At 35.0% G+C, this 19334-nt stretch overlaps 3 protein-coding genes across 9 annotated transcripts; 1 reads left to right on the forward strand and 2 right to left on the reverse strand.

The window, feature by feature from the left end:
- The first annotated feature begins 686 nt into the window (after nucleotides 1-686).
- On the forward strand, nucleotides 687-2463 carry LOC106741920 (40S ribosomal protein S18). Its single transcript, XM_014614358.1, has 4 exons — nucleotides 687-793; nucleotides 1216-1401; nucleotides 1657-1758; nucleotides 2214-2463. Exons 1-4 carry the CDS (start codon nucleotides 791-793, stop codon nucleotides 2379-2381), a joined length of 459 nt encoding a protein of 152 aa, XP_014469844.1. The 5' UTR covers nucleotides 687-790; the 3' UTR covers nucleotides 2382-2463.
- A 605-nt stretch (nucleotides 2464-3068) lies between these two features.
- On the reverse strand, nucleotides 3069-12418 carry LOC106741918 (endophilin-B1). 5 transcript variants are annotated; one of them, XM_014614351.1, is made up of 9 exons: nucleotides 12055-12418; nucleotides 11393-11534; nucleotides 11184-11312; nucleotides 10958-11120; nucleotides 10799-10862; nucleotides 10675-10710; nucleotides 9354-9544; nucleotides 5843-5978; nucleotides 3069-3757 (listed from the first exon to the last, which is right to left on the reverse strand). In XM_014614351.1, exons 1-9 carry the CDS (start codon nucleotides 12136-12138, stop codon nucleotides 3644-3646), a joined length of 1059 nt encoding a protein of 352 aa, XP_014469837.1. In that variant the 5' UTR covers nucleotides 12139-12418; the 3' UTR covers nucleotides 3069-3643. The 5 variants fall into 5 exon arrangements, with proteins under 5 accessions (XP_014469837.1, XP_014469838.1, XP_014469842.1 ...); XM_014614352.1 differs by lacking the exon at nucleotides 10675-10710 and having other exon boundaries at nucleotides 3070-3757; nucleotides 12055-12411; XM_014614356.1 differs by lacking the exon at nucleotides 5843-5978 and having other exon boundaries at nucleotides 3671-3757; nucleotides 12055-12403.
- A 1173-nt stretch (nucleotides 12419-13591) lies between these two features.
- On the reverse strand, nucleotides 13592-18988 carry LOC106741919 (dolichyldiphosphatase 1-like). Of its 3 annotated transcripts, XR_001374224.1 has the most exons (7): nucleotides 18550-18988; nucleotides 17301-17401; nucleotides 16178-16356; nucleotides 15886-16107; nucleotides 15395-15536; nucleotides 15015-15188; nucleotides 14699-14790 (listed from the first exon to the last, which is right to left on the reverse strand). XR_001374224.1 is itself a non-coding variant. In XM_014614357.1 (5 exons), the coding sequence occupies exons 1-5, from the start codon at nucleotides 18659-18661 to the stop codon at nucleotides 14658-14660; spliced, it is 747 nt and encodes a 248-aa protein (XP_014469843.1). In that variant the 5' UTR covers nucleotides 18662-18986; the 3' UTR covers nucleotides 13592-14657. The 3 variants fall into 3 exon arrangements, 1 of the variants encoding a protein (XP_014469843.1); XR_001374223.1 differs by having other exon boundaries at nucleotides 15015-15536; nucleotides 18550-18987; XM_014614357.1 differs by lacking the exons at nucleotides 15015-15188; nucleotides 15395-15536 and having other exon boundaries at nucleotides 13592-14790; nucleotides 18550-18986.
- Between the last annotated feature and the right edge of the window lie 346 nt (nucleotides 18989-19334).

Raw genomic sequence — 19334 nt, forward strand, 5'->3', positions numbered from 1 at the left:
GCATATATCCCTTGTTCCTTCTATTCTTATATCTCTATGCTTATTTCTATGTCAGCTGGGGTCCGTGATGACCGGAAGTCCCCTTTTAATTCCAGTTTTTATTTGAAAATGACTTTAGATTTTTTATAAACTAATCATGTTAATTCTCTTGGCGGTGTTATCGAAAAAATAACTCTTCTTTTTCTTTTGCGGTTTTGCAAACGCTTCTTCTGGTTATACTTTTTATAAAACGCAAAATTATATTAAGATATACTCGTAACATAAAAAATAAAAACCATTGTGACCATAATATAACGAATAGCTTTTAAAAATAAAAATAAAATTGTTTTAAACTAAAATCAAAATAAACTGTTGTACGCGTGAAAATAAAATTCTTGATTTCCCCTCAGTTCCTGGTTCTGGTTCGTGGTTTGTCTTCCTTTCTCGCGGTCAGCTGCGTTCCCTTTTGCGGCTGTACCTCCGGTTGCAAAGTGTGCTCTTCGAACGCAATCAGCTTTATGTAGATGGGCCTTAAGTCAGAATCAGACTACGAATTAAAGATTGAGATTGAATTGAAATTTGATTAATCAGTGCAAAGTTCACTAAATTTTACTAAATCTGAATTCAATTAACTTTGCACTGATTGGTCAAATGCAATCATAATATTTAATCCATAGTTTAATACGGGCTTTAAAAACTGCCGCATTGCCGCTTCCTGTGTGTCATAAGTTTGTCCGCCCTCTACTTCCGGATCTGTCGTTGAGAGTAGCAGTACGGTTCTTCCTTTCTTTCGGATATTAATATCAACAAAATGGTGAGTTTCACGTAAAATCTGCCAAAATCCACGTTTTTTAGCGAAATCCTGCACGATACTTATCAAATGTTCTAGCAAATTAATAATTCTATCGGTGTAAAATTTGATCATAAGAATATTTTAACCTTTCTTTTTGAAGAAACTACGAGACAATTGTTTGTGGTTAGATGCGTGCAGTTGCACTCACTTTTTCCTATATTCTCGATTGACCAATAATTTTACTAACGACGATTAATTTAGTTTTCCCGATATATTTCTTGGTTTTGTATAATTCATGTTACTAATGTTACGAATTACCCTTGGCATACTCACGTTAAGTTAAAGTTTATCAAACGATTCACAGTATTTTGAATCGCATCGAGGTTAAGTTTGCTTCGTGTATATGCCACGTAAACAATTAATAATATACTTGCATTTTTCAGTCTCTCGTCATTCCTGAGAAGTTTCAGCACATTCTTCGTGTCATGGGCACGAACATCGATGGTAATAGAAAAGTTATGTTTGCTATGACTGCAATTAAAGGTGTTGGTCGACGTTACGCAAACATTGTATTAAAGAAGGCAGATATTGACTTGGATAAACGAGCTGGAGAATGTTCAGAGGAAGAAGTAAGTTGTGAGGAAAAGATAGTTTTGATGATTCAAATTTCATATGTATATTTTGCACATATACGTATATATACATCCATTTGAAAAAAAACTAGATTATGTTCTCCTCAAAACCACTTAACCTTTGTTTGAAATATTTATCAATAGTTTTAGAAATAATCATATGAACTTGAGTGGAGGACATTCTGTATATATATCTTGATTTGTTTTATGCATCGTTTTATAACATGCATAATATATTTGGAAATGTTTTAGGTGGAAAAAATTGTTACTATAATGGCAAATCCTAGGCAATACAAAATCCCTGATTGGTTCTTGAACAGGCAGAAAGATATTGTCGATGGAAAATATTCGCAGGTACAAATATAAGACATTTATTTTGTAAATAAAAAGAATCAACTCTTAACAATTACTTTATCACTGAAAAACATAACGTGATACATATTCAATGAAATACTTTTAACACTTGTGATAAGAGTCACATGTCTATATTCTATTCCACATTGGAATTCCAACTGACATGAAATATTCCGTGAACTTGGTTATACGTATCTCATGGACCGTTAAACTCTTAGTTTTATTGCTTTACAAATTGCATCGCACAATTCACGACTGGTCGTGCAAATGCCCATTGTACGTTCAGCTGGTAGCTTGTGCAATAGCAACTGCATTGCCGTATACTGAAATTGCTTTGTGTAATATTTTTATTACCTTAAGTGACAGGTACATGTGCAACAGATGCATTATTTACAAAAAATACACAGATTAACATCGTGAGATATCTCTCTCTAACATGTGTGATCTATTTGCAGCTCACAAGTGCCAATTTGGACTCCAAACTGCGTGAAGATCTGGAGAGAATGAAGAAGATCCGCGCTCACAGGGGCCTGCGTCATTACTGGGGTCTCCGTGTACGTGGCCAACACACAAAAACCACCGGTCGCCGTGGACGCACAGTCGGTGTGTCGAAGAAGAAGTAATTTTATATATTTAAATATCAGTATATATTGTCGCTAAATATAGTATACTGACTATCAATAAAATTTTTAAATCTTTAAATTCCATGATGTTTCCTTTCGATTATAAGTTAATATCAAAAGAGAGAAAGCTATTATATGTGATTGCGAGACGTATATAGTACGACATCAAAAAAAGAAGAGAAGAATGCTCCTGGATACTTGCTGTTCTTTTTCAATGACGTCAAAAGCGAGGAAAATCATGCCAATTTATATGACGATATATGCGGAAATAAAAGAATGCACGCACAAAATAACACTCGTGATCGATTCGGTTTGTAAAAATGCTTTCCTTTACAACCTCAATAATCAAGGCTCCGGAGTAGTCGTTGTATTGTCCTTGTTTAATGACGTCAGAAGCGAGAAAACGCGTGCCAAAATTTTTTGGGTTATATTTTCCAATAAAAAGATGTAATCGCAAAATGACATTTGTGGTCGGTAAATTTGTAAAATAGTACGAATACTTTTACTCGAACAATCATTAAATCAAATCGTAAAGTTAACATTGACAAAATCACGAGAAAAAAGGTTGGAAAAGAAGGTTCCGTGTCAAATTGATTTTGCGACTGTTTATTGATTGTTCGAGTAAAAGAAAAGTGTTTGTACAAATGTGCCGAATCGATCACAAATGTCACTTTGTGGATATATCTTTTTATTGGAAAATATAACACAAAAAATTTTGGCACGCGTTTTCTCGCTTCTGACGTCATTAAACAAGGACAGTTGCAGCAATTACTCCGGAGTCTTAATAAATAGACGTAAATTAGTGTAACATATAATTTATGTTTTATCCTATCTTTTTTCCTATGATTTCTGTTACATTAATTTTACGGCTATTGTATATAATTGTTCAGCTTGAAAGAAAACGTCCGGACATTTTTACAAGTGTGCGATCACGAGTGTTATTTTATGTGTATATTCTTTTATTTCCACATATACCGTTACATAAATTGACATGAATTTCCTCATTTCTAACATCATCAAAGAAGAATAGCTCTAACGAATATCTAGGAGTGTTAATTACGATATGTTAAGTGTATATAGGAGAATAATTTAAGTTGAAATGGAATGATTTGTTGGTCCTGATAAAGTAAACATTTCTCAGGCCTAAGTGTAAGATTGCCTTTGTTTGGACTTGAGATTTGAGTTTGACTAAAACAAAAATAGCGCTAAGTTTGCTCTATAAATGCAATTGACAATAGATAATCATTTTTCTTCTAAACGTTTCAATGATGTATAATAAGCGTCTCCAAAAATACTTTGGGCACTTTTCCTTGTTGATTGCCTCTGACTCCCATGAAGTAATCTTCGTCATCGGAAATTTCGTAAATTCCAATTACCTAAAAAAGATATCGCGTGAAATACGTTCAGTGATGTTGTAGCACGTACATTTTCATCATAATAGATTGTATTATACGTATATAAAAAGCTCATACAGAGTGGGCCAAAAGTCTGGATACAGTCGAATATCCAGAGCAATTTTGAAAAAAAATGTTTGAAATAAAAGTTATAACAGATCTGTTTAAACCCTACAATTTTTATTTAAAACATTTTTTTTTTTTCAAAATTACATCGTTCACGAGATATTCGACTGTATCCAGATTTATGGCCCATCCTGTATATAATGACATTGTGCCAATAAAGATACACATCAAGTACAAATGTACAGATAAAAAATACACAGAGAACATGATGATTGCGATGAGACTTGGTTGCGGTGTAAATAAATAAGATGCAATTTAACAAAGTAAAACGGCAGATGTTTATTAATATAATACATGCACAACTTGAATAAATATACACATATAATAATTCGTTTCACGCACAAGTACGTTTGTGATTCGGCCTTTCGCGAGTGTATACATGTTTCGCATAAAATCTAAAGTGGAGGAAAATCGCATTTTGTCTTATTTTACAAATCAATAAATGTGGAAGGAAGTATGTAATATCACACCATCAACGATTATAACGTATAAGAAGGCTGACGCACATAAATCCTCCTCGTACATAAGTTGCTAATTGCTAATTATTATTTACCATGCACAATAGTACGGTGTAGGTAAACTATGAATTAATTGCTTAATTAATTGCTATTTCCGCGGGAATAAATCTATATCTATATATACCTCTTCTCAGTTAATCTTTTCTCAAGTGTATTTCATTGAAGGCATATTTCGGATATCGTGTATTGCAATTCGTGAGAAAACCATTCCTTCGAAAGATCGCATATAATAATCGCAGGACGTCTTACTGATATTGCTATGTCTCGCTGATATTGCTTGCTGTCATCATTATTACCGTATCGGTTTCTATTGCAACGTGTTCCTTTAGAAAATATTTCTTCCTAATTGAAAGCGGTTAGTTAGTCCGTAAGTGGGCGCGTGAGGGATATAAGAACTGCTGTTTACAGCTGAAATTCTCGAATGTTATTGACGCTACTTCACTAAATTCAAGAGTAAGTGGTACAGAGAAGTTATTGAAAGTGTCACTTGGCAAAGACGAAACATTCGTTTGTTCATGCGTCTGTGTCGGATCAGTTTGATTCCCCACGCTTTTACAGGTTAATATAGTCCGTGTTATATCTCTTCGTAATATAATTAATGCATTATATGATTATCACAATCTACACATCTCTCGCCGTATCTCCTCGAGATCGATATTATATGAAGATGCGATACTGCACGTGTAGGTGAATGCAATTTTTTTCTCAAAATTAATGTATTTTCATCTAGAATAGTAGTAGTATCTCGCAAGTTAACGAGAGGTTTGTTCGCTTGCACTTTTGACACTTTTGTATGTGATGTCCGTTGCATATCGATTGCGATGAGCGATATCTAATGACAACTCTTTTTTTTTTTAAAGCGAGGCCAATGTGCAACAGGCGTTAGATGTAAAAATGTCAAAAGTTATCTAGAACAGACCCAATGTATTAGCTGCTTGTGGATAAATGCACCAGTATGCTAATTGTTACTATCAACAGAGAGAGGGGGGAGGGAGAAAGAAGAACTCTTAGAAGATTTGCAAACATGAGAGCGTCTCGTTCTAAAGTGAGTTTTTATGTCTAATGTGTCAAGAAGTTCAATATTCCAAGACAGAGTTATATTGATTCTCTTTCGATGAGCGGACGAAAAAAATTCGGATGTTGTATTTTCATGGAAAGAAAGAAAATCGAGAACGCAGTTCTGAACGGTAATTTGAACCTAAAACGAATTGCATGACCTGACAAAGAAGAAGGACCTCTTGAGTAATCTCTTGAGTATATATACGAAGTTCGAGTGAAAAGAAAAAAAAAAGATCTACAAACTAAACGCTTGAACGGGATGATCTTGCGCGATTCACTCTCGCTCACGATTTTCATGCCTTTTTCGTTCCGCATCGCAAACATGCTGCTGCGCACTTCGCACCTAAATTACAAATTTCGTTACCTCGTCCTGCACGACGCTTAACTCGCTAGGATCTCTTGCATCGTAATTGCATAACACTCTCGCTCGGTCCTGATCGTTCTCTGCTAGTGCATTGGTGGAGGCTGATGGAGTGGTGTAATAGGGACCCCCAGGTAGGCTGGGTAGGATATATAAATGATAAATTCGGATGTATAACATTTGTCTCTTGGAATCAACGAATTTGTATACGAGATAAAGAAAGACAAGTAATAGAGGAAGTTGACGATTTACGACTTGCATAAATAGGCCTTAAGGGTTCACAGAAGTCAAATATCGATTGTATAAAAGTGCCTCTAGATTACACTTTTCGTTCTATCTGCGCTTTCCTATATTTTAATTTGGAAAAATTATATTTTCTCATCAAATTATTTTTGGAGCCTTTCTTGCGAACGTATCTAGCTTTGTACAGAGCCAGATTTTGCACCCGTGCTAAACATAGGTATCATCTTAAGATTATTTTAACTTGATATGTAGCCAATGAAATGATCTTGTGTTTCTCTTTTTGGAAAGCACAACTACTGATGAAAGATTTTAATTTACGTAAAAGAGAAAGAAAAAGTTAATAAGTTAAAAATAACTAATTTAAGTTAGACTTATTGTCTTTTTAACTATTTAACTTAACTTTTAATTCAATAACTAGTTACTATCCAACCTTGATATTTTCCACATTAAAGTTACAGCACGGCCGTATTCAGTAACAAGTTTTTCAACGATCAAGCAGTTGAGTTAAACCAAGCTCTATTTAATGCCAGCATCGAGCGACCAATTGATCCTCGCTACCCGATAAAAAAAAAAAAGAAAAACAAAAAAGAGAGACAGAACGGCGTTTCGTTCATTTCGAGTGATGACGAATGCCGATGGGTCCGTTACAATTGGATCGCTAAGATCTGGGGAATCATCAATGTATAATGCTGCTATCCAATCACCGGAACAAGAAAAGTAAAATAGTGACCGCTTTTTGGCAGAAAAGGTGACAAAGAAGACTGCTCAAGACATCAAAATAATGATCAAAAGTGATATATTTTTCGTAAAATTCTAAGAATGACTAAGACTAAGCAAAAGAAGTAACACTTACTTCCCCCTTTATCTTTAAATTAATATATAGCGATTTCTTTTCATAATACCGTTTGAAGGTTCATAACAAAGAAAGGGCATGAATAATACAAATATGCTTTCAGAGTAGTTTTATTTTAACCTCTAACGTGGCAAACCCGCCATGCGACGGGCAATGTGAAAAATATGTTTAGATCATACAATACGGATTACCACTGATATCTTGGGGTTTTTGAGGTCGCTGATTGTGAATTTGAACTCAAAATCAGCGATCTAAAAGACTTGTAAAAAAAAACTTCATAAAAAATAGATTTCGAAGTATTTGAATAAATTTCGACTTTTTGGCAGCTATATTGGGTCCATTATTTTTGAATGTAGGTATTTTTAACCTTAAATTCGTATTCAACGAATCAAAGAACCCTAAATACCGAGTTTTATAACAAACACATAGATTTTGATTTTTTAGTCGCCATATTAGATCCGCCATTTTGAATTTAAAAATTTTAATCTCAAATTTATATTCAGCGACCTGAAAACATAGAGATATTATAAATAGAGGGGGCAAGTTAATTCTGGAGGCGTCCGCTTGGTAGAAAGAGAAAGAAGACCGGGCGGGTCTTGCATCTCTCTTTCTCTCCCCCCCCCCCTCTCCCCCCCGTGATTGGCTCGTGTTTTCTCCACTACATAGCCCAGCTGAGAGGAGGGACGACAGCAGAGTTAACCTAAACTCCGTACCACTTAAACCCAAACGGGGAGCACAACTGAAATATAAGCTTCCATCAAAGCAAAGGGATGTGTCGTAACCGCGCGGACTACGACGTAGTCCTTTTGAAAACATACTCAAGTTCGATTCCACATTGAATTTTTTTTTTTTATTTAATAAACATGAAGAAACAAAACATAAATTAAGTGCCAATTAATATTTATACATGCGTTTTTTATATTCATTTAAAACGTTAAATAGAAAGGAAAAATTAATGAAATTCAAGTAAATTAACAACTTTTTAACAATTTTATTAACTTCTTCGTTATGATATTGGCTCGAGCTTAATTTTATTTTTCATGAAAAAGCGTTCATTTGTTATATTTACTGTGAAACTATTTATTTCAACTTGTTGGAAATAAATATAAATGAAAGTATTAATATCTTTATCGCATTAATAAATTAATGAATACAGTATAATCACATGCACATTAAAGTAATCACAGAATTCATTTTGTACTCTTACAGTTTATTCACCTTTAAATATCGTCATTTTATTGTTTCGCATACGGATACGATATTTTACATCGTTAAATTTGTCGCTTTCATGTTTCAGTCGTTTCTCCAAGTAATTTTGAACAATAAGGTATATTGTTGTCGGTGATCGTATAAAGCTTCCTGTTCGAAATTGTGACTTCTTTCTCTTTCTACCGAGAGGACGCTTCCACTTACAAACAGCCGTATACCTTGCCCCTTCTATTTATAATATCTCTATGCCTGAAAACCCCCCAAATACCTGGTGCTTTTAGAATCCGTTCACTTTTTTGTCTTGCCACAAAATAGTGAAATTCTACGTGCCACGTTAAGAGAGACGGCAAAAATATATGTAGAACTCTCACATTTTTTTCGAATTTAACGGCAGCTCAAGGAAAAGGCAACTATGCCTGCGTTCTGAAATGCGCTAATAGTATTGTTTTCGTGTCCGCATCCTATAGTGACCCATTTTGGACAATAGTAAAATGTTGTTTAACAACTGTTTTCTTTTAGTGATTTGTCAAGAAAAAATGACAAGAAAAAGGCGGGGACCTAACTGACTGGATGGCAGCGCTGAGTAATATCGATTGCGCCGATTCTCACCGGATATGAAAGCATCTGGCCAAATTAGACTTTACTAATATCAGTGTCAAAGGTAGCAGTAACATAAGTGGCGGAACCAGCGGCGGTTATTGGCGAACTTTGAGGGTAGACAGATGAGTTTACGGGGGATGTAGGCGAGGGTGTCAGCTCGATCAATTCTTCGCTGTTGACTCTCAATAAAGGGCTCGGTTGACGTGCTCTGCAATCCCAACCGTGCAAGCGAAAAATAGATAGAATGTGGCGAGAGAGAGAGAGAGAGAACGGGGGGGGGGAGGATTTAGGTCACCAAGGCGTTAACGCGATGTGCGATCGATTGCCCTTTTTTCACCCAAATCTATACCCGCGGATGCTTGGGGGGAAAAGCGCAGATCGATACCTAAGTAACAGTCATTACCATTCAAGGCTTGTCAAATATTACTCACTCGGATCACCATAAAGTGGGATAGCTGTACAAGAAATGTCGCAATAACATACACTGTATGTGTGAGAGAGAGAGAGAGAGGGGGGACACGTGAGAGTGCGGAATAAATAAATAGACAGACAGATAGATGATACCTTTCCAAAGAAAAAAAAAAAGAGAGAATGTGGGAAATGACTCACCCGGCAAGTTCACGCTGCAGGTCTTGCATGACGGCATGACACTGGGCGTAGTGGCGGGCTTGCGCCTCCACGAACTCGTGCAGACACCGCAGATGGCCGGCTTGCGAACTTGAGACACCCTCCAACAGCAATTTCACGATTTCCGCTTGACGATCGAACTCCGACTGCGCTATCCTCAACTCCCTCTCTGCCTGAGTAAGTAAGACATACATTTTATTTCTTGTTTTCTGCAATATTCGCCGTTATCTGGTCGTTAATTCTGAAACACGTATAATCGTGGAACCGTTATTGCATTGCCCGGGGCACCGATTATATAATTTGACGCGCGCGCGGGACTTTTAATTTGTTCCGATTCCACGTGAACTACTTCAGAAATTCTTCATTAATTACAGGGCGATTATGTAATTAAATGCGCAGAAAATGTGAAATCACTGTACTGAGTTTGATTAATATTTTAGATTAGGAAGCCATATTAAGCTCGTTTTTAAAAAGGTTGCATACATAGCTATGAATAAGCTATCCCTATTTTGTTAATACCAAAGAGATTATATTAATGCTAACAAAAATATTTTCACAAATTCTCGCCTTTTCGCCATGAGTTTTTAAAGCGGAAAAGTTAATGTGAAAAGCTCCATGTTCTCATAGTTCGAAAAGTTATATAATAGCGAAAATCGTCGAGTTCAACGTGAAACTGTTCACCTTTCACGTTTCCGTTTTTAAGGAAAAATTACGTGATCGTTGCTCTGGTACTCCGCAAAAACTAACTTCATGCGTTTGATAATTATTATTATCGTATTATTATATCACAAAATGTTAAACGACATGAAAAATATTTCAATATAATATATAAACACATACTTATCATATAAGAGGATGTACTATTTTAAACATATAGGATGTCTAATTTTTGAGTTATTAATTAAAGAAACCTTCATAAATGGTCAATATTTTCAATAATTAACAACTCAAACTTTTGCGTGTTGTTTGTAAAATACTGCAGAACTTTTTTGTTTATATTGACCTAAACTATAAATATGTGACGCATATGTGTCAAACACCTTGTATACATTATCTAGAAACAGAAATTTGTCCGATGATGCATGCTGCAGTTGTAGCAAGATATTAAGGCTATTCAGATTAAGAAAAGGGAATATTTACGAATATTTGTGAAATTGAGTACTAATCTAGTTGTAAGAAAACTTACGTTGAAATTCTTATGAAATATACTGAACATCCCGAATATTTACGATACAAGATATACAATTTTCGGAAGAAAACCAAGTCTGAAAAGCGACTGAAACTGTCGATTATATCAATATACCTGATCAAGCAACACTTCGGGTGGTACGCCGGACTCCTATTTGATCGCAGCAGTGGAGGACAAAACACATCGTAAACATAGAAAAAGCATTTTTAAGCGAGAATGACAATAATACGATACTTACACTCTGTTGGCCCAGCAAACTTCTTGCTTTTCTTACTCTGTTTTTACACGCGTCCAAGTCCAGTCTGCAAAAATTGTTTGAAACAATCATTTAAAAATCGTTAGTAACAACACTTTATTTAGCAATGGTGGTTAGGGAATGAAAATGAGATGTTGTTACCTCTTAGTTTCCAATATTGCCATCTCTTTGCTAACAGTCTTCATCTCTCCATCCAAGAACTTTCTCAAAGGCTGTATGTAACAGTTGGCAGCAATCCCTATAAAATCTCTCTCAACCTGTCCCAACTTTTGCTGACACTGGCCAACTTTTATCAATGCACTACCTAAAATATGATCAAGACTCTTCATGGGAAATTCTTATTTGTCATAATTGTGTTAATACTAACCATAAGCCATCCCTGGACCAAAATCATTCCCGGCTTGTATCATGTCAATGCCTACATACTCCAAATTGCTCAGCCTGTTAGGTTTCTTTTTATCGATTTTTTCATAGAAAAAATCTTCGATTCTGTTGCCTATAATAGTTACAAATAGTTAACAATAATATATACTACGTACACACATATATATATTTCTTATCTCAATTAATCCTTACCAGGATTTGGGGTAAGCACAGCTTCCATGTTTCGCAGTATTTTTTCTGTCCATACTTTGGTGGCATTTCCCCTTTCTGCTAAATGCTCCAAATGTGCATCTAACTCTGTTTTCTCTGAGGTACCTAATGTTTCCTCCGTTAACTAAGAAAGTGTGAAAGCTTTAGAATCCATCACTTATTTTTCAATGGTCTGCTTTTTATAGCTGCATTGCTGAACTAGCGTTGCAATAAGTTGAAGTGAGAAAACGTATACTTGTCTCATTTCAACTTATTGCACTAGTTCAGCAGCACAGCTATAAAAAAAAAACAGACCATAAGTTATCGGGTAGGTATAATCATTACGCTGAGTAACTTACGGTCGAACACGTTCGACATATACGACTATACGAAAACAATTTGCGTGACTCATTTTCGTGATTGCACGAGAGGAACGACAAGTCAGTCGGTGACGTTATTCGCCGAAATCAGATTAGAAATTTAGGTTAAAAGCGATGGCATTATCGCGTGAATATAATCTGGAAATTTGACGAGGCCGACGACGAGTCGAATTGAGATCCATGGGAAATCGTTCGTCATTCGAAAACGAACATAACGTGTTCGCTCGCATCGCTCATCGTTACAAATTTACGTTCGAGAAGATTGAAAGATTGTAGAATTCCCACCTGCACGACTCTGCTGAGGGCGGCTCCCGCGTCCTTCACCAATTTTTTCACATTGAAATCCATCCTCGCGTGTCCAGATCTCATACGATCGAGAACCTCTCTCACCAACGGACACCGCACTCACCACTCTTTTCCTCTCGCTGCGCTTTGTACACACTTTTGCTTTATGCGCTTTATTTTCGATCGATCACTAATATCGCGTGTCTCCGCGGAGTGGCGACATCTTTGGTTCGTTCTTTTTAGTTGGACTCGCTGCACTAGCTCAAGAAATTTATCGAATCTCGTACGTACACTTCATATGTTTAGCCTTGGTCTACAATAGTTGATTTAATCTTTAACTTAAGAAATTAACCAATCACAGTCGAATAAGAGGAGAATAATCGACTGTGATTGGTCAATTTCTTAAGGTTTAGAGCTTAAATTCTCACTGTAGACTTTGCTGTAGTGCCGGTCTACAATAGGCATTTTAAGCCTTAAGAAATTGACCAATCACAGTCGAATGTGAAGAGAATAATTAACTGTCTTTTTTAAAGCTTACTGACTTTGGCCACTTTTAGCAGGGTGTCTCGCTAGAAGTGGCCATTTCTTTTTCCCTTCTAAACTGGAGAAGATAGACCATAAATAAATATATATTAAATTAAATAGTTTTAAACAAACTCTATTACGAGCATGGTAGTTGTCGATAAAAAATATTTTAATTAGAGAACAAAGAGATAAGTACAATTTTTTATGGTAATAGATATTTCGATGTAACGAAAATTGTAGCGCTATTTATAACGAATACAATGATGTGCGGTATAACGAAATTATTTTATGAGCTTCACACATTGAACTATATAACATACTAAAGAAGCACTGATGCAGTGAGAGCCGTGGCCTATAAGTAGCTCTGTGAGACAAAGGTCGTATCTTAGTAGTATCTCGCTCTCTGTCTTACTAACATGCCATATAATTTATAAATTAGTTACAAACAAATCCAAGGAAATTAAAATCTAACAAATAGGAATTCTAATTAAAAAAAAAAAAACTTGTTTTCTGTGCAAGTCGTGTTGTAAATAGAACAAAAATAGAACAAAAGTCATATGTAAAAGTTTAAATATAAAGTTGCTGAAATATTGAAATGAGATCCCACTAACTTTCCGATAATATTATAATGTAAAATTATATTATTATAAATTACGTAAAGTTAATAGTATATACCAGTAACATCTCATTCAAATCTGTAAGATTGTAATTTTCTTATAATCTTACTGCAATGTTCGGTGCCGTGAGAGAGCAGAAACGAAGTCGCAAAATAATCCCGTTATATCGTATATCATTGTATTCGTTACAAACAGCGCTACAACTTTCATTACACCGAAATATTTATATTACTGTAAAAAATTATATATCTCTTTGTTCTCTAACTAAAATATTTTTTATGGGCAACCATCGTATATATACGTGTAAATTTTTCGCCTGTTACAATATTAATAAAATTATCTATATTTCGATAACTGAGCTGAATTTACCTATAATGTAAATGAATTGTTGTAAATGAATTTAGAATTACTTAGAATATATTCTAGAAGTCGGTTTTTCCGCGAAACACTATGTATTATACCTGCACAATAATGACGACACCGTTGTGCCAAATTACAGAATATATCTACCGCACATAAGCCCTTAACTTTCTTCGCGAAACCCGTTTGAAAATCCGTATGAATATATGGGTGGAGTCTTGATAAACATGTCGTGAAAAACGATCCACTGTAATACTAAACTAGATATATTGTCGAGAGGCTCGATTCTTCTCCTCGCAGCTGCTCATTGTTGACTAATCGTTAACCACTTCCACTGTCGTATTACAATTTTCAGTCTCGATTTGAAACAAACATTCGTCTGCAAAAGCACTTTCGATAACTTAACTTAATTAAGTATCCGAACATGAAAGATTCGCTGCTGACGCGCGGCGCCTTTTAGGAGTAAATGTGGAACGTATTGTTGAACACTGGCGATAGTCGGTGACAATTTGTAAAAAGAAACTCGGAGAATGTACGATCGCGCTTAAATTTGGAACATGCGGTTGAAAAATTCAAATGATCTTGGGCCTGGTAAATGTTAAGGCCATTTTATACCGGTTTCTGTACATGTCTTTTAATGCAGTATAATACGCATAGAAGTATCGTTTCCTTTCTAGTACGGAATATCTTTTCATCAACAGTCAGGTAAATTGATTCTCTTTTATGTAAAATCTGCGTTTTACTACTATCTCGGACATTTTTCAATAAAAATTATCACTTATATTACTGCGTATCATAACACTAATACTAATAATGAAATAATATTGATGAGAGACAACGACGATACTGGATGACGATGACGAAGATAACGGTCATTCCACAGTCGTTGTACGTTTGTACTGGTATTTCTTTTATTTTTCTTTTCGGCACGTGTCTTCTCTCCGATAAAACGAGGAATCAACCCAAACATCTCTCAGCCACATTTCAACGCACTCGCGCCAATTCTTGATCTTTGCCAAACTGTGAATTACGGTGCTTTATCGTTCAAGGCATTTTTTATTTCAGTTTGTTATCAGTACACTGATCAGTCGACATTAGATGTCAATGCGATCTGCCAATCGCCGAAAGCTTTCGAGCACGCGCTCGAGCTTCCGTGCGAATACTCGTGTACTCGAACCACAAGACATTAGGAATCAGCGTTGTATCGCGTAACAACAAGTATTCTGATATTCGCCTGAAAAGGAGGAAGATTAAATTTCATAGATAGATCAAATAAAAAATTAGATACATCATTAAATAATCGATGATTAGATATAGATAGGTTTCATCTATTATTACGTTATTTCAAACTTTGAATATTTTATTGGCTCTGAATGATTTAACTGAAAAAATGGGTTAATACGAACTATTCACTAGTTTAATAGCTGCGAGATGAAATTATTCAAGTATATAACGTACACTTCAAAGAGACATTTTTCCAGACTTCCTATGTGTGCGGAGCACTAATAAGTAGCCAACCGTCACAACCAACCATATATTTCGATTGCATCATTTTCCTATGTAACAATAACTTCCACCTTCTATGCTCTAAATTTTGAGGCTTCTGGGCCCCACAGACTTCTATATAATACACTAAACAGCGTACCTTTCATATTTCATTAGCTTCATATGAACGTACTCTAAATCACACAGCGCATGCAAGAGCACAAAGATTGTTGTTTACATTTTACGTCGCCATGTTGGAGTGTGCGACAAGAAATTTCTTTATAAATTTTAAAGTATTATTCTGATCTGATTTTTGCATGAAAATGCCCTTAACCCGAGAATAATCACCTTACCTTTTTTTTTTTTAACATAAACGATCATCTGGGGTTACTTAGACTCCAATTAAAAACCGTTATTGCGATCACGAATGTCATTTTTGTAGCGTATCCTTTTCCTTCCATTGTTTCTCTGTTTTTTACAGCTGGACTGGTTGCACTAGTTCGAGAAAATTTCGTACACTGAAGCATGAGAATCTTGTATATATGCTTCATACGCTTCGATGTGTATATACATTTTTGGAACTAGTGCAGCCACTTCATATAAAGAACAGACCGCATGTATACCGTAATATAAATTAACATGATTTTCCTCATTTCTGACGCCATCAAATAGAATGACCGCGGTGAGGAACTTCATTTGAGAACCATTTTTAGTATTGCAAAAAAAAAAAGAAATACTGCCTCAGCCAAGGGAATTGGACTTTCCAAACTCGCCGGGTCGAATTTGTCGTACATTTGCTTGAACATTATATGTTACAAACGTTAATTGTTTAATTATTACTCACCATGAAACTATTATGGGGAAAAGCGGCGTCAGAATCGTATGTGTAATTGCGAACCATGCTATTCCCAGTACAACACCAATTAATGCACCCCAGACTACTTGGATATTGGAGTGGTACAGTAAATATACTCTGCTGTAGGTTACCAATACAGCTGCGATAATGCATCCTATTACTACTACTGTTCGCCAAAATCTCTCTGCTATCGTACAGTTGTAATTTAACCTGAGACACAACATTCTCTAAATTATAGACACAATGAGAACAATATATAAAATAATGGGAGGTGATTTACCTAATGTATATAAAAAATGACGCATATGCTGCAAAAAACCACATAAATTGTGCGTGTGTAGATGGCATACCGTATTCGGTGTATAGGCCATCTCTCTTAATCGGCCTTGCTTGGCAGATTGTGTGTTTCAATATAAAATTTATACACTCGTTAATAATAACTCCACTAAAAAATACAATCTGCAACAAATATGATAAATCATACATCTGTGAGTGTATTAATGAATTTAGTAGATATTGGTCTGTATTCTGAACACGTTTACGATGTTAACGCGCTAATAAGAGATGTGAGCATTCTCAATATCGCTGGTATTCTAAATACAGTGTTCTGTCAAGAAAAATCGACGACCACGCACGTTTATAACAAAATTTCTACTCAGAACAAATAAATTGACTTCTTAGCACGCTAACATCGTTGTATATATGTTCGGAATACGGGCCATTGTATGTTGTTATATTTATATATAGGGTTATGTAATATATATGTAATATATATGAGGCCCAGGGATGAACTTAATATTTCAGACGAATAAAAATGTTGATATAAATATCATATTCAACCTTGTCTCCAAGTTATAGCCAGTTTTCTTTTATAAAAGCTTGAATTATTTTCATAACCAGTGAAAACGTTGTATCTCAATATAAGTATATAAATATTATATCACCAATCTTATTTTTTTCTTCATACATCATTCTCTATAATCTGGTAATTAGATTTGCCGAAAACTTTTTTAATTCGATAGCAAAGTACTTCAATCCTTTCAGTAGATGTTCTCTATACATTGGATTCTAAATCTTCTCATAGGAAGAGTCTAATAGATACATAGATACTTTTATCGACAAGTTGAATCTAAATGATTCATAAAATGTTACAAAACAGTCTTTAGGAAATAATTAACAAAACTATAAATAAGATATCCAACACTGATTATAAGCAACTGAATGAAATTGGGTGTATCGGCTCGGTTTATCAAATTACTGGAACACATAACTCACTATAACTTGGATCAAATTAGGCACGTATCGTGTGGTTTTTTTATTGTTTTCAAATGCTAAATTTATCCCTGAAATCCTATACATTATGTTACATCCCGTATGTTATGCAAAGAATCATGATTGCTTACAGTATGTAAATCCCTTCTAAAGAGTATTAATGCGAGAAAACCAGCTATAATGGCAAAGGGTACTAAACTTATTACAGCCAAGAACTTCCCAAAAAGATCTCCTAGAAATTTATGCATACATTTGATCTGTTCTTTTTACCTGAACTGGCTAAACTAGATCAAGAAATTTACACACGCTGAAGCATGAGAATCTCGTATTTAAGCTTCATACGCTTCAATATGTATGTAAACTTCTTGAACTAATGCAGCTAGTCCAGCTAAAAAGAACAGACCAATTATTAGACACATAAAGCAAATAAATCTTGTCTCTATATTCTCTTATTATTTTAGATACAAACAATTTTGGTAAATATATAATATAACGTTCTGCCCTCAGATTTATTTGAAATTCGGATAATTTGTGTATTTCAATGAGTAGAACTAATTTCTGAAAATGAAATTTGTCGCTCATGCACAGTTTTATTATGTCGGTAAGTAGGAAAGTGATAAATTTCCTAATTAAACTTTGTGTCTAACTTGCGTCTAATTTCAATTATATAATATAGCACAGAATATTTGCCTTTATAATCTTTTATAACTGTAGTAACCAAAATATGAAATTACGCAAATTTTTAATATTAACTAATGAAAGGCAAAGTTTAATTAATTTTTTAGTTAACGTTATAAATAATAATTTAAAATGCGAAAAATATGGAAGTATCATTCATTTAGATATTAGTAATTTAGAATTCAATTGAAATAAAAAGAAAACAGTACACAAAGGATAGATTTTATTTTCAGAAATTAATTCTACGCATTAAAATGTATAAATTATCAAAATTTCAAATAGGTCTGGTAGGAGAATATTATTATACTGTATATTTACCCAAATTTTTGTAGAGATATCAAATAGAACCGGAAAACATGAAATTTGATTATAGTGTGTAACTTAATTATCGTGGTATGACAGAGCTGAATAAAACACATGTTTGCACATGGAATTTTTATCTCAAGTGGATTATTGCTGAAATAATTTTATTATATCAATATCAATTTGTACATAAATATGTTTTGTTCACATCTTATCATTGGAATCGCCTACTAAAGCTTACAACAGCCTGGTTATCTGGGTAAGGAATAGTAAGTACATATGTGGGTGTAAATTAACAAAATAAGCAGCACACTAATCGACGACCGATGAGCTTTCAAGAGCTCGCCTTCATCGTCCTCGAACTTTCCGGACTACTGCAAAAGTGAAGCGGATACCGACCTTGCGGATACTCCACCAATGTCAGAGACAACGGAATCCATTCGGGTTTGTCAGCAGAATGTGCGAAACGCGACTTGATCACGTCCAGCGATTCGTTCAACAACGATACCATGTTACCGTAATACTTGAAGTGGCATGTCTCGAAAGGAATATATATATACTGCAACTACGGGGTTGCACTATAACTCGATCACCGTCTACTATTGGCGGCACAGATCTCTTTTTCTTCCTCTTTTTATATTTGCCTCTTTTCCGGGATATATCGCTTTTCTCTTTTATTTTAAGCTTCCGTGGAAATTTGCGAAAACCTTCACAACTAAAACTACAATGCTTCGAACCACTGACCTAAACTATCTACATCTATCGCATCTACCTACTAACCGCGCTTTCTCCACGCCACAATCGCTTCAACCACTAATCGCGATAAGACGAGATAACGGTTATCACGATCGCGCAACGACAGAGACCACCTAACGGAACACCGCTCAACTAATATATGTATTCATAGGGTGTGTTCCCTTTTTACCGGCAGTTGGTCCGTTCTTTTTAGTTGCCCTGCTGAAATTAGTAGTGTGAGACAAAATATAACTGTTTCATTCTAACTTAAAGCGAATTCAGTCCCTTGCACTAGTGCACATTGAGTCAGACTTACAATTCGTTCTCAAATTTAATATTTTCTCCAATTCATTAACAGATGCTTCTTAGCCAATGAAATGACGCGTGCGATATATGGAAATAAACTTAAGATCATTTTAAATATATATAAACGGAATATACATATAATA

The sequence above is a fragment of the Dinoponera quadriceps genome, unplaced genomic scaffold, assembly GCF_001313825.1.
Source record: "Dinoponera quadriceps isolate SergipeBrazil2010 unplaced genomic scaffold, ASM131382v1 scaffold458, whole genome shotgun sequence".
Lineage (NCBI taxonomy): Eukaryota > Metazoa > Arthropoda > Insecta > Hymenoptera > Formicidae > Dinoponera > Dinoponera quadriceps.